Genomic DNA, 13,747 nt, shown 5'->3' with positions numbered 1-13,747 from the left:
CAGATGTTGGCTATCCCAGCATCCTGAGGATGAGGATGCTGAGGGCAATGGCTGGGAGCCACAGGAGTCAAAGTGGACACCAGTGCTATGGCAGCACATGCACCTCCTGGCACAGGAGCTGGGTGAGTTTAAAAGAGCATTTTGGGTGGTTTTGGGGTTTTTATGCACCACAGTTCCAGTCTATGAGTATGTGTTGCAGACCGGCTGTAAAACACCTCCCAGAACAGAATGAGCTGGTGCTGCAGAAAGCCAATCATGCAGGACCCTGGGAGGGAGCAGCTTGTGAGAGAAGGGGACACCTCCTGTCCCCTCCACAGCCTGGCTCACCTGGCATCTGCTTCGCTGTAGTACTCCCTGGCCACAATGTCCTCAAAGAGCTCCCCGCCGGTGACCCTGCAGGAGAACAGGGGCTGGATTTACTGACAGCACACCCAGCCCTGGCAATCCCCCCAGAAACGGCACTGCACATGCAGGGGGGAGAACTGGGGGTGCAGCACAGGGACCTGCCCTCTGCCCGGGCTGGGGGACCCGAGTTGGGTCAAACCCAGCCTGTGGGAAGGGCTTGGGTGAGGTGGAGGTCAGGTCAGCCCCGGGGCAGCACGGAGCTGCTGTGGGTAGGGGATGCATTACTCACAGGTCAAATATCAGGTAGTGGTGGCCCTCTTCAGAGATGCTGTCGTGGAGCCTCACTGCAGCAGAGACAGAAGGGTTATGGGGTACACCTGGCTCCCACCCCCCTCCCTGGGAATGCCTCTGCTCCCCTCTGGGCATGAGCAGGAGCTGGGGAAGGGCACAGCAGGGCTATTCCTCTTGCTATTGCCACTGGCTGGGTGGGGGACCCCAGCCTTGGCCCCAGCCTGGGGCAGTCATGCAAGGCTCAAAGATCACATCCAAACTGGGGAGTGCCCCAGGGCTGTGCCTGGCCAGGGTTCCAGGCAGCTGCTGGGCTATCTTGGGCACTGGGAAGGCTCCAGGCATGGGTGTCCCCAGCCCCATCAGGAGAGGTGCCCAAGCAGAGGGAGAGCTCAGCGGAGAGCTGAGCTAACAACTCTGGCACCCACAGGGCTTTTTATTTTCTGCTCATGACCTTCCTTTTCTCCTTAGGAATCTTCATGGGATGAATTTCCCCATCTCCTGGCACCCTCTCCCCTCGGGCACACCCCTTGCCAGGTACAGCCAGGTACAAACCTGTCACCCTGCTGCATGCTGGTTATTCAGGCTCAGATCCCTGCTCACACTTAGCAGGCAGGTGTGCAGCAAGGGGACTGGCACAGAAACAGGTGGGGTGGATAAACAGACACTTCTCCAGCATCCTCTGCCCCCTGGTATTTTGTTTGATTCCCTTGAGGCTATAAATATTCGGTGCTTCCTCTCTCTCACCTGGTTTCAGCCTGATACAACTTCCAACATATTTGAGAATGTTGGGAATCAGGGAAGAAAAAAGAAACATTCAGGTGAGAGATTTTGTGGGAGTTTTTACTCCTAGCCCCTTTTACTGCATCTAAATCAGCTGAGCCCTATATGGAAACATCCTCCAGACTGAGTGTGAGCCAGGGGAGATAACAACCCCAGCAATGAGCACAGACACTGCACCATGTCACTCTTATCTGCCAGGCCAGCAAACACCACTTTGCTGCTCCTTTTCCTGTCTCCAAGCTCTGTGGGCAAATCCAGAGGCTGCCAAGAGCAAGTTGCCAGCAGCATCACCTCACCTGGCCAGGGTACAGAGCAAACGAGGGCTGATGGGTGTCACCCTCTTCTCCTAAGTTCTTCTAAGACTTCTGATGTTTACAGTTTTGTAATGGAGTTTCTCATGCGCTTTTCATGTAAATAATGATTGTTTTGCATTCCTTTCTGGAGGAGGAGAGAATTGATGGACTGTTGGTTTGACCAGTGTGGCTGGAGAGGCAGCAATTTCATCCTTCAATCCATTGTCACTTCTGAAAGTCCATGAATACTGGAGTTTGGAAATAAACTACTCTCTTTTTACCTTGGACATTTCAGTGTGTGCATGTCATTCATTTAATGTCCTGTTGTGACAGATGGGCTGGTGAGAATCTTTTCTGTCTCTCTTGTGGTCTTGACTACTGACACAAGTTGCTCATCTCATTCCCCAGTTATCCCTCCTGACTGCTGGCCTCTGCAGACATCCCCTGTGCTCTGACATCTGTGTCTGCTCTGTTTTTCTCCAACATACAGCCCCAGCTTTTCTGCCTTCCTCTGCTGGAAGAAACACATTTCCTCCCGTTTCATCTTGCCTGGGAGGGATTTGGGGGTATCACGCCTGGGATCCCACAGAAGCCAAAGGATTCTCAGAGGGATTAGGTGAGTTTGGTGTGGATAGGGCCAGCATAACCATAAGCATATGGTCCAGATATGTTCCCTGCTTGGGAAGTCCCAAAGCCTGAGGCTGCCAGGAGCCAAGAAGGTATAAGAGGGAGCAGCTGCTCTAAATATAGCCTGATCCTACAAGTATCTGTTACTGACCATAGTCAGAGAGAGCCACACTGGCCAAACCACTCCAGCTCAGAGCTGAGAGCCAAGGCAGGAGCAGGACACAGCTTCAGGAATGAGAGTCAGAGGACAAGTACCTGCAGCTCAAACTCCAGGGCTGAGTGCAGCCAAAGTTTTCCCAATAAAGCAAGATTTCCCTGAATGGAAACAGCTCTCCCTAGTATATCACCCAGTGCTGTGGGTGTGCTGTGGGGTCCTGGGCCTGCCTTTGACTGCCCCTGCAGAGCTTTCCATGTGAGCTCTCCAGCAGGCACGGCACAGAGCACAGGTTGGTTCCTCCAGGAACAGCATCTCATGGGAGATGGAAGGACCCCCCCTCCCTGCAGGGAGCAAGTAAGAGGACAGCAAAGCCCCTTGGCAGCTGGGGTGCTCCTCCCCGGGAAGGGCTGGACAGGGCTGTTTTGGCTCCTCCAGCAGCAGTGCCTCCTCTTCCTCAGGCCAGGCTGCTCTGCAGTGCACTGCTCATTCCAGCTCCTGTGTGGGTACTGAGCCGCCTGTGGAAGCTGCAAGCCCAAGTTTCCAGGCAGCAGGAGCAGTGGAGGGGGGTGAAAGGAAAGAGGGTGTGGGGTGGGGGGTGGAGAAGAGCCTCCTGAGTATAAATAGCAGCAGATTGGGCTTGTTAGCATCTCATGCTGTTAACCCCTTCCAGCCTTTGCAGCTCTGAAGCTGCCGGGTCACAGCCAAACAGTGAGGGGTAGTGTAGGGATGGGGGACAAGGACAGGGACAGATGAGGTGTTTCAGTCCTCAGAGAGCTTGCCAGACCCAAGGGAATGTGATGGAGAGGGCGAGGTGGAAGACAGCGGTGGGAAAGAGCTGTGGCCAAGCTGGGAACCTGGGGAACCTGCAGGTGCCATCCTGCAGGTGCCATCCCGCAGGTCTCACACGGTGAGTTCCTCCAGGTTTAGCATTTCTTCCTACTCACACACTCTGCAGTGTGTTCCTTCAGGTCTCGGCAATCCCCGCATGTATTTTGGTGCAAAGAGGAGGCTGGAGGCCCCGGAGGGACCCCTGCAGGACAGCTCCTGGTCCTGCTGGAGCAGAGGCTGGGGAATGCTGCAGAGTCCGGCAGCCCGGCAGCGAAGGGGAGACCTGCCACGCAGCCGTGTGCCCGAGACAGATGGAAGCTGACAGTCTTTTTTGGAACTGAAATATTTATGGGACAGGAGCCACATGGCTTGTCCCAGTGGCCCTGGTTCTAGCTCCCTGAATCTGCTGCAGCAGCTCCTGGGGAAGGATGGATCCAGGTCACCGGAGCAGTGAGGGGGCCAGGGAGCAGCTCAGCCACGCAGGAACCCTCGCAGCTGCTGACTGTGGGTTCAGAGGGCTGCAGAAACCACCAAATGCTTTCCCTAAAGCTGCAGGATCTCACTGGGGTTGGCACATCCTGGGGTGCAGCAGAGAGAAGAGGGGGCTCACCCAGACCATCCGCAGGGATCAAGAGCCTGCATCAGCATCACTTCCACGATGGAGTTTGGGATTTATTTTTTTTTTTTTAACTGCAGTTTTTCCCCTCCCCTCTCTCTCTCTCTCTCCTGGCCTATTTTTGTCTTTTGCAGGGGCTCAGGAGTTTTCCTGAAACAGCTTTTCCGAAGGAGGCTACTTTCAGATGGACGGTCGGTGGGAAAGTCTTCGCTTCCCCCCGCCATCGCTCCTCCCACACGCCCCGCGCTGCCGCTGCTGCTGCTCCGAGCCGCAGCCGCTTTTTGGAGCACGCACAGCAATACGGCACCCGAGCGGGGGGAGAGCAGTAAAAATAGCCTCTTGCAGCCTCCTGGGGCTCCGCTGCTCCCCGAGGGAGCTGTGGCCAAGTGGGTTAGTCCGGACCTGCTTCAGCCCCGCTGTGCCCAGTGGGGACCTTTTTCCCCATGACCCCATTTGGAGATGGTGTTTCCCGTGAGGAAGAGGAGGGATGGCTCTGCAGATCAGCCGGGCAGGACGGCACCGAGCCCTTCTCGGCCTCTGGGACACGCAGCCCGTGCTGCTGCAGACAGGGCAGGGTGATGGATGGAGACCCCCTGGCCCTGGCTGGGACCTGGGAGGGCAGCAGAGCCAGGATGGAGCACCTGCCGTGGGGTGCACTTACCAATGTTGGGGTGCTTCAGGAGACGGCAGATCCGGGCTTCTCGCTCCAGCTTCTGGTGATCTGAAAGAGGCAACGGCCCTAGATTAGGATCTGAGGAAAGGAATCAATGGCTCTAAGAGGTGGTGTTGGCACAGGAAACCTGGGGGCACAGAGCAGCTTTTTTTTCTTTTTGCTAAAGAGTTACGGATTCTGGAATAAGTTCTGCATCAAGGCACGATTGGGCACAATCCCAGCACAGATGCAGTCCCTGGCTAAGCCCCTCAGGCACTGATGCCATGGGCAATCTAGGGTTTGGAATGATCCCTCACTCTTCCCTCTCCCTTCTCTTATGCTGAACAATCTCTGATCACCTACCAAATACCCTGGATCTGCCTGGGTTATCCTTGCTGGCAGCACTGTTCCTTTTTCTCCTATTCACCCAGGCACAGGCAATCAGCCAGGACCCTGCCAGTCTTGCATGGTACAATTTGAGCAATTGAAGGCAGAGTGAACCAGTGAGAGGTGTGAGGATGAAATGAGGCTATGGGCTTCACTCCCCCTCGCCATCGTCAGCCATTCCACCCCAGGGCTTTGCTCTCCTCCACAGCAGAACCCTACCTCAGAACCAGTGCCTGTCTCCAAACAGGAAGCACAGGTCCCACTCCCCAGCTTTCAGCAGCCTTGGGGATGTGAGACAACAGAGCTCTGGGCAAAGCAAGCTGAGCTGAGCCAAAAAATCCTCCGCCCTGGGACAGCTCAGAATGAATCTGCAAATCGCTTTGTTTCTTCCCCTCTCTCCTTGCTCACACCTGACCCAGCTGCCCTGCATGGAGGTGCCTGACTGGAGGCATTTTGTGCAGGCACTCAGCAGCCAGGACAAGCGAGGATATAATTAGGGCTGCTGTCTCTCAGTGCTCTCACTGCTACCTTGCAGGTTCACACCCCAGAGTCTCGCTCTGCATCAAACCAAACCTGGGTGTCTCTGACCGCTGAGCCGTGAAAGCAGAGCAGCCCCTTCTCTGCAGGGCTGCAGCCTCCCCAGGGAGCAGGATCCTGTCCCAGAGGCACTCTGGGGCTTGGGGTCAGCTTTGCTGCCTGTGCTGGAGGCTGTCAGCTGAAGGCTGAGATAACCTTGGTGGCCTCATTCAGCTCTCCACACTGTTTCCCCCGATGGGTGACAGCCTTGCCAGGGTGGGACAGGGTGACAATGAGAGGTTGGAGTTCAGGCTGTTCTCAACTGAAGTGCATTGTGGGGTGGGTGATGGGGATGGGATGGAGGGACAGTGTGACCAGTGGGGCAAGCACTTCGTTGGGGAGGTGGGTTACAGCCTCTCCTATGCCACAAACCCAGCTCCTGCACAGCCAAACCCCATTTTTCCTCCAAAATCTCCACTTCTCTCCTCCTGGCCCCTCTGTGCTGGCAGCCAGGAGGATGTCTAAAGGAACAGACCATGACTGGGGATGTTTTGCAGCTTCTCTCACCTTCTCCCCACCTCTCTCCTGCCTGCCCTTTGTACCTGGGGAAGTGCCATCCTCCCTGCCAGCACTGCAGAAACAGGGGGTTCCACACCATTAGCCAGAGTCACTGGTGATTCCAGCTGACAGAGCAGGGTAAAGAACCCCAGTGAAGCCTCTGCAGGGGACTGCTGGGCACTGCACAAAGCCCAGGAAGAAAGGAGCGGGGCAAACAGCCGGAGGAGGCGAGCGGAGGCAGGAGGGAGCACAGGGAGGGCGGCTCAATCTGCTGCTCCAGGCAGCCCTGAAAACTGGGAGGCGTTTGCCAGCTGGGGTACCCGGGCAGGAGCCAAGGGCTGAGCCCAGCACTGCACACCCTGCCCAGAGCCCAGCCTTGGGCTTGGAAGGCAGAAAATGATCCGCATGCCTGATGAGGGGCAGGAGTCAGTGCTGGAGGACCTCAGGGGCTCAGTGCCGGTGCTGTGCCGCTTTGGCAGCGCTGTGGGAGGGATCCTGCGACATGCTGGTTTAATTCCAGGTCAGAAAGGAGCTTGTCACTCTTTTCTGCATTTCTGTTTTGCCTTCGGAGGTCAGCAGTGGAACTGGGAGAGACACCGAGGGAGGTTAATTAAACCCTCCTGGCAGGGTGCTTCCTCCCCGCACACATCCTGCGCTGCCGGCAGCCGGGGGGAGCCGGAGCAGGGACACGGCATCTGCTGCCTCATCCTTTCAATCCTCCTCACCACAGCTCCTCTGCCAGCTGGGGCAGAGGGGGGCAGAGGGGTGCCTGGCTTGGGGCAAGGGCTGGTTGATGATTTCTGTGCTGGCTCATCTCAGCCTCACTGGAGATAGACCCACCAGGACAGACCCCCCCAGCACCTCTTCCAGCAGCAAGCAGCCAGTATGTTCCACCAGAGCAGAAAACAGCGAGGGGTGAGGGCCCATTTCCAGGTAGAAATGAAGTCAAATCCCCACCTGAAGGGATGTTCCCCTTTCATTGATGTAGGTATATGAGTAAGAAAACTTACAGACCCCAGAGCAGGGATGGGGTGTCAGCAGAGGCCCTCTCAGGAAGTTATGGTCCCAAAATAACTGTGCTACCCTGCACCCAAAGCTGGTCTGACTTGTTGCAAGGCTGTAAGCATCGTTTTGCTGCAATGTGTGTGCAGGGTGGTGGGGGGGTCTCAGGGACAGAAATGGCGTTCTCTGGCTCCTGAGGCAGACTGGGGTCTGGGAGTTCCCCTGGCACAGCCAGGCTGCAGATGCATCCCTGTGATCAGATGGGAAGTGGCAAGCAGCCACCAAGACACCTCCTCGGGAATGTTCACCCCATCCATCAAGGAGCTCAGGGAGTAGCACAGCAGGGACAGGGTGGCACGAAGGGTCCCCCTTCAAAGACCCCTCACCTCATTGCACATCAAAGGCATCCTCCCAGCACCATGCAGAGGGGACAAATTCCCCACTGCATGAGCCCTGCTCACCTCTTGCCTTCCCCAAAACACCCTCAGTCCTTACCTCGAGCAGAGAGCTTCTTGGTGTTGATGATCTTGGCCGCGTACTCTTGTCCTGCCAGCACCTTCACGCATCTCCGGACGATGGAGAAAGCGCCCCTGGGAACAGCAGAAGCCAGAGTTGAAGGGCTTGGCGTGGGAGAGGCACAGCTCAGCCCTCGTGTGGCTGTGGGGTGAGGGGCAGCCACAGGCGTGGGGACAAGGATGGGGATGGGGACAGGTGCTCACTGGGGCAGGGATAGGGATCAGCTTCCCTGCACCACTGTCCTTGAGGAGTGATGGGAGGAGGCACATGCAGAATTAGAGATGAATGTGGGCTTCTCCCCTCCGTGCTCCTCTGGGATACCCCAGGCACTTTTCCTCCTCTTCCTCCTGGCTTTGCCCTACCTGTTGCCAGGAGGGAAGGGGCAGGGATTTACTGGGGGCAATGGTTCCCAAGGGAAACTGTGGTGGCTGCAGCTGCCACGAAGCTCTCGGCCACTTCAGTCTGTGTAGCTCTCTCTGTTCTAGACCTTTCAGTCACAGCAGGACTTGGCAGCTGTGCCCAGTGCCAGATCTCCCCTCCCACTGCAAAACTGTCACCCAGGCAGGGACAGCCCAGGGGACCCTGCAAGGATAGAGCCCAGCTGGGCAGGGATGGATGCTGCACCTTGCACATGTGCAAAGCTCTCCTGGGGTCTGGCAGGCGAGCAAGCACGAGGATGGGACACTCCAAGCACTCCTGCCTGCGCTGGTACCCCCTGCCCCAAGTCCTGCCAGCTCGTGGCACTGCAATCACACACACAGGCTGGGAGCTGCAGCACTGCAATCACACACACACGCACGCTCCAGCCCCGCTGAGCGCAACCTTTGTGCCAGGTTCCCGTTCCTGCCAAACCTCTCCAATCGCTAAAATAACTCTCAAAAGCAATCCCACCTCCTGCCCCACCCTCCCCCAGTCCCCTTCACCCCGCTGCAACTCCCTGCCGAGCAATGAAAGGCCTCGGGCTGCCGAGAGCGGCTGATAATTGATTTTAGCGGCGGGGGCGGGTGGAGACGGGCAATTTGGGTTGGAATGTGATTTTTAGGAGAGCAGGCGAGCAGCGGGTGTGGAGGGATGGGGATGGAGCCCCAGCAGAGCTGGCAGCCCACGCGCCCGGTGCTGCCACGCAGAGCATCGCTCACAGCACGTGCCAGGCAGGAGTTGGGGGAAAACATCCTGGTGCTTCCCAGCTTCCCCGTCCTGCCATTTAATCCTGGCTGCTGAAAGAGCTGAGCTGTTAATACCCCTGAAAACTGGGGAAGAATTAACTGGAAAGGGTGGGCAAAATGCTCCATAGCCAGCTTGCCGTAGGTAGGCAGGCCAGAGCTATTGGCAGTCCTGTGGGCTCGCTCTCTTCATCCTGCTGGGAGCCCCACACTGTGTCGGGTTTGTGGGCTCCTCTGGATCCCTGGGACTCATCTTATCTACGTTTTTTCCTAAAGACATGTGTGATGTTTCTGCAGTGGCAGGACAGTCTGCAGCAGAGAGTGCAGCAAGCAGGGATGTCCCTCCGCCCCAGCTCAGGGTTTCACTGCAGAACCCAGCAGGTTGGAGGGCTGTGGGTGTCCCAGACTCACTGGAGGCTGGGGACTGATGGTCACTCCTGGTCCCAGTGTCCACAGCCACTTGCTCATCTTCTTATTTGAATTGAACAGCACAAAAAGGGGAGTCATGGGAAGCGACTGTTTCATTCCCCCATCTGCATTCCTGGTTTTGGCTCCTCCAGACCTTCCTAACAGAAACCAAATGTCTGTTTGTGGTCTGTAAAGCATAAGCAAAACCCTGTGTGCCTGGAGGGTGGGTGGAACCTGGAACACTGGATGCAGGTGCAGGATACCCAGGGGTACAGCATGCTTGACATACCCCCATCCTTGCTCCAGTTGTGTCCTTTAGTGGATCTGCATTAGCCAGGAACCCTCCCCACTGGGTGTTTGACCCCCAGCCAGGCTCTACTCCCTGTGCCAGGCTGTTCCCTTGCTACTCAGCTCCATGCAGGATTTTTCCATCCTAGGGGGAAAAAAGCCCCCCTTTGCTCCACCTAAGTACAGCATCTTCATGGCAAAGGCAGCATCCCCTTCCACACCAGGGGTTCATGGAGCACTGCAGGCACTGCTGGGGGTGCCAGGCAGGAGCTCAGCCCCCTGAGCTGCAAGAAACCCCTCTGGAAGGAAGGAATCATGTCCTGTTCCCTGGCCATGGGCAGCAGCGTGTCCCTTTGCTCCGGACTCTGGGTCTTTGGGTGGGGATCACCCCAACCCTGGTGGCAGCTGAGGCCCCCACCTCTGCCTGGCTTGGATGAGACAGCATGTCCCAGTCTGAGCAGGGGTTGGGTACATCACCTGCAGGGCCATGGGCACAGACCGTGTCCTTGTCACCTGGCTGGCTGCCACCGCCAGGTGATGCTGGACCCAGAGCCCAGAGCCCACCTGTCTGCAGCCCTGAGCCCTGGCACTGCTGAGCCCCAGCCCTGCAGCCCCTGTCCCTTGATCCTAGGCCAGGCCTGACCCCGTGCCTTGTCCCCAGGGCCTTCCCCACCAGCTCAAGCAGCGGCTTTGCCACCAGGATGCTCTGCTTCTCCCTTTTTCACACCTTCCCTGCCAGTGCCCGGCTGTGCTGCTGCCACCCTCCCTCTCTTCAACACCTCCTCCTCCTCCGAGGCATTTTTTTTCCTTTCTAGAGAGAAGAGTGTGGGCTGGGGATTTTTTGTTCCTCCATATTTTTTTCTTCCCCTTTTTTAATAAGCCCCCTCTCCTGCAGCTCCGGGAGCGGAGGGGCTGATCCTACGGCTCGGCACGGTAATTGTCTCCAGCCTCTCCCTGAACATGCTGCGGGGGCGGATTTGGAGGCGCCGATGGAGCTGCACTTCATGTTTGTCCTACTCCGGGGGGCCGTGGGCAGGATGCTCTCCCTGTCCCCCCCGCTGCCCCCCGCCCGATTCCCTCCTGCCAGCGTGGGGGATCCGAGCAGCCCTTCCTTCCCTCGCTCAGCTTTGCGGGGGCTGCCGCAGGAGTGGGCTTTCCCCGGCTCCGTGTGCCCCGCTCGGGACAGATGTCCTGCCGTGCTTGGGATGTGCCAAGGGCTTGTGCCTTGTTGGGCAGACTCCGCAGATCTCCCTCCCCATCTCTGCCTGCCCCCAAAGCCCCACCGTGGGGCTGCCATGAGGTGTGGGGCATCTCAAACCCCACCTGCCCGGCTGTCGGGGTGGGTGACGGCCGAGCAAACGGCGGAGGAACGGGGCGGGTGCAGCAGCCTGGCAGCCAGACCTGCCCTCCTGCCGGCCGGGCTGGGGACACACCGTGTGCTCCACAGCAGCCGCCCCAGTCCCTTGGGGACAGCAAACTCGGGATGGAGCCTCTCTGCTCTGAATCCTTGCAGGACGCTGCTCCCTGGTGCGGGGAGAGCCGTCCTGCCCAGCCCTGCCGGGACGGAGCCACCCCGGCTGCACCGGGAGCATCTCTCCGGAGCAGGAACGGCACTTCCCAAAGCAAGCAGCTGCCGCAGCAGAGCAGAGGTGCGGCACTTCGTCCTGATTTCCCTCTCCAAGCCCATGAAGCAGAAATTTCCCCGTGGGAAAGCGCTGATTTTTGAATGTGCCAGGATGTGCTGGAAAGCATCTCAGTGGAAAATCCCCAACCAGCCCCACAGCACCTTGGCTAACCTGGTGAAGCCCCTAACTCGGGAACACCTCAGTGCTGCTGTTGTAGCTGCCCTCTGGAGTGGATGGAGGAGCTGTGGGATGCAGGGAGCTGCGGCTGCTGCCCCTGCCTCAGCCCAGGACTGGGGTGGTCGGGGGCGATGCTCACAGGGGCGGATGAGCTGCTGCGCCAGCTTTGCTCCTTTATTCCTTTAAAATGCATCTGTGCAGGTGGTTTTGGACCACAGTGCCAGGCAATGCAGGCAGCCCCTGAGCCTGGGTGCTCAGCCCTCCAGTCAGCACCCACCCAGCAAAGTGTCACAGCCCAGAAGCCTCCAGGAGCCCTCCTGGTCTTCCCTCATCACTCCTGGCCTGCGAATTCCCCTCCACATCCCCACAGCCACCTCTGCCCAGCCAGAGCCCCACAGCCTCACCACTGGCACCGAGCAGCCACTGCCTCACCTGCCCATCCCCTGCCACCACCACAAAGCCCTAGAGCCCTGAAAAGCCAAGAAAAGTCTGGAAAAAGCAGGTCCCACATCCCACCTTGCCACCAGCTCCCCGGAGGGTGCCCATCCTCCTGCTGCAGTGCCAGCTGGGGCTGTCCCTGCCACAGGGACCCACTTCCCAACCCAGTCCCCTGCTGTCCACCAGCCCCTCTCTGTCACCCTGATGCCACAGGGATGGGTGTGAGTGTCCCAGGACAGGGGGGTCCCTCTGCCTCCTGCACTTCATAGCAGCACCCCGGTGCCACAGTCTGGCTGGGGAATGTGAGCAGCACTCAGCCCAGCCAGCACAAAGTCCTCCTGTCTCAGCCTCTCCATTTCCCCATCTCTGCCCTGTCCCTCGCCCCCGTTTCACACGCCCACGTGCAGGTGGGCACACGCTCAGGCACAGGCTGCTCCGTGCCAGGCGGCGCAGGGCTGCGGGCTCGGAGCGTCCCTGTGCCTCTGCATGGGCAAAGCTTCCCCTCCAGAGCACAGGCACCCCGAGCCCACCACCACACTGCCAGCCACCCCGCAGGGATGGTGGCCACACGGCCCAGATTTACACACCAGCTCCAAAAAAAGGCACAGAAACCAAAACAGAGGCACATGCCTGCTCACTCCTGCGCCCGTCTACAGCCACACGCTGGGCGGGACGGGGAGCATCCCTGCATCCCTCCACACGGGGAGCCTGGCATCCCCTGCTCTGCTGCACCCAGGGTGCTCAGTGCTCCCCAGGATCCCCTTGCCAGGCACAGGCAGCTCTGTTTGCACACACACACACACACACACACACACACACACACACACACTGATCCAGGCACACACGATGTCACCTGCACCCGAGGAGCTGAGCCCTCCCTCGCAGGAGAGCAGGGTCAGACAGGGCTATGGCTCACCCGCACTGGGACAGGGGTGGGAAATACCCTGGATCTTTCCAAAAGCCACCAGGATTCTCTGGAGGCTGCCAGGCAGACTGGGTCTCCTGCAGGTCTAGTCAAGCCCCAGTGAATCCACACAGATAAATTCCCTAAAGAAATGTGAGGGGTGTCCACTGCTTTGGCTTTCCTCCTCAGCTGTCCTGTCCCTCCTCCCGGCTGGGGAACTTCCCAAGGGAGCTACCAGCCTCCTTTTTTGGGAGCAGCTTTTCCATAAGAGGGGCAGCCGAGCCCTTCCCAGGTAACTCCAGCCCTCTGGGGTGTCCCAAGCCCCCAGCCAAGCACCCATCAGCAGCCCCTGAACTCAGGCAGGGACAGAGAAGCAGGTCTGGGGCTGGAAGCCCCCATCCTCACTCGCGTGCCCTCTCTGATTCCCACTGCATTCTCTCCATGCCCATCTCCTTTCCCTCATCTCCAGCAGTTCCCAGCTCTGCTGAGTCTCTCTGCCAGCCAGGGCACAGCCCTGCTCTGAGCATCCCAGCCCCATCTCCAACTTACTTGCCCAGTTCCTCAAAGAGCTGGTACTCCTCAGTGAAGCGGTTGCAGGTGATGGTGGCCATCCTGAGGGGCTGGAAATGCTCCCTCCCAGCGCGGAGTTTGGGGCAAGCAGCTCTCCTCTCGCTCCCTCCCTCTCCGTGTGCTCCCGGGGCTCTCTCCTCGCTGAGGTAAATAAGGGAATATATTTGATTGACAAGCCCAGAGATAATGATGAGGGCAATTTGTCTTCTCAGCTTCACAAGCCTTCGTCAGCATCGCCGTCCCCATGGTGACCACCGCTGCCAGAAACGCCCTGTTTCTGTTGCCGGGGCAACTGCTTCCCAACCCCGCCGCCCTCTGGGGGACCAGGGCCCTGCTGGGGACCCGGCCCGGGGGCTGCCCGGGGGTCACCCCCCCCCTGCAAAGGGGGGACATCTAAAATACAACTATTAATGGCAAATTAAAGGCTGTGGCAGTGGTAAAATAATTGGGGCAAAAAAGGTTTCCATGGAAACCGTGGTTTCCATGTTGCAGGAGGATGCTGTCACCCCAGCAACTGCTTATCTCCCCCCCCCCCCCCCCCCCACAAAAAAAAAAAATCCAGGCCCTGCTGGTACCTGCAGCAGCATTCCTGGGGGCCCTGGGGGC

The 13,747-nt window shown here is 58.4% G+C and overlaps 1 protein-coding gene across 2 annotated transcripts in view; it reads right to left on the bottom strand.

Moving 5' to 3' along the window:
- Positions 1–13,298, bottom strand: part of CAMK2A (calcium/calmodulin dependent protein kinase II alpha) — a 34,253-nt gene extending 20,955 nt beyond the window's left edge. The window contains exons 1-5 of one of the 2 annotated variants that reach the window (XM_066560411.1): positions 13,121–13,298; positions 7,548–7,642; positions 4,599–4,658; positions 635–689; positions 328–393 (exon numbers count right to left, since the gene is read on the bottom strand). In XM_066560411.1, coding sequence (XP_066416508.1) covers positions 328–393; positions 635–689; positions 4,599–4,658; positions 7,548–7,642; positions 13,121–13,182 — 338 coding nt within the window. In that variant the 5' untranslated portion in view covers positions 13,183–13,298. The remainder of the gene's footprint in view (positions 1–327; positions 394–634; positions 690–4,598; positions 4,659–7,547; positions 7,643–13,120) is intronic. The other variant, XM_066560412.1, reaches the window with a different exon arrangement.
- Positions 13,299–13,747: the final 449 nt, after the last annotated feature.

This window comes from Molothrus aeneus, chromosome 15 (assembly GCF_037042795.1).
Source record: "Molothrus aeneus isolate 106 chromosome 15, BPBGC_Maene_1.0, whole genome shotgun sequence".
NCBI lineage: Eukaryota > Metazoa > Chordata > Aves > Passeriformes > Icteridae > Molothrus > Molothrus aeneus.
Note: the sequence above shows the minus strand (reverse complement) of the source record. Positions and strands in the feature narration are given on the sequence as shown.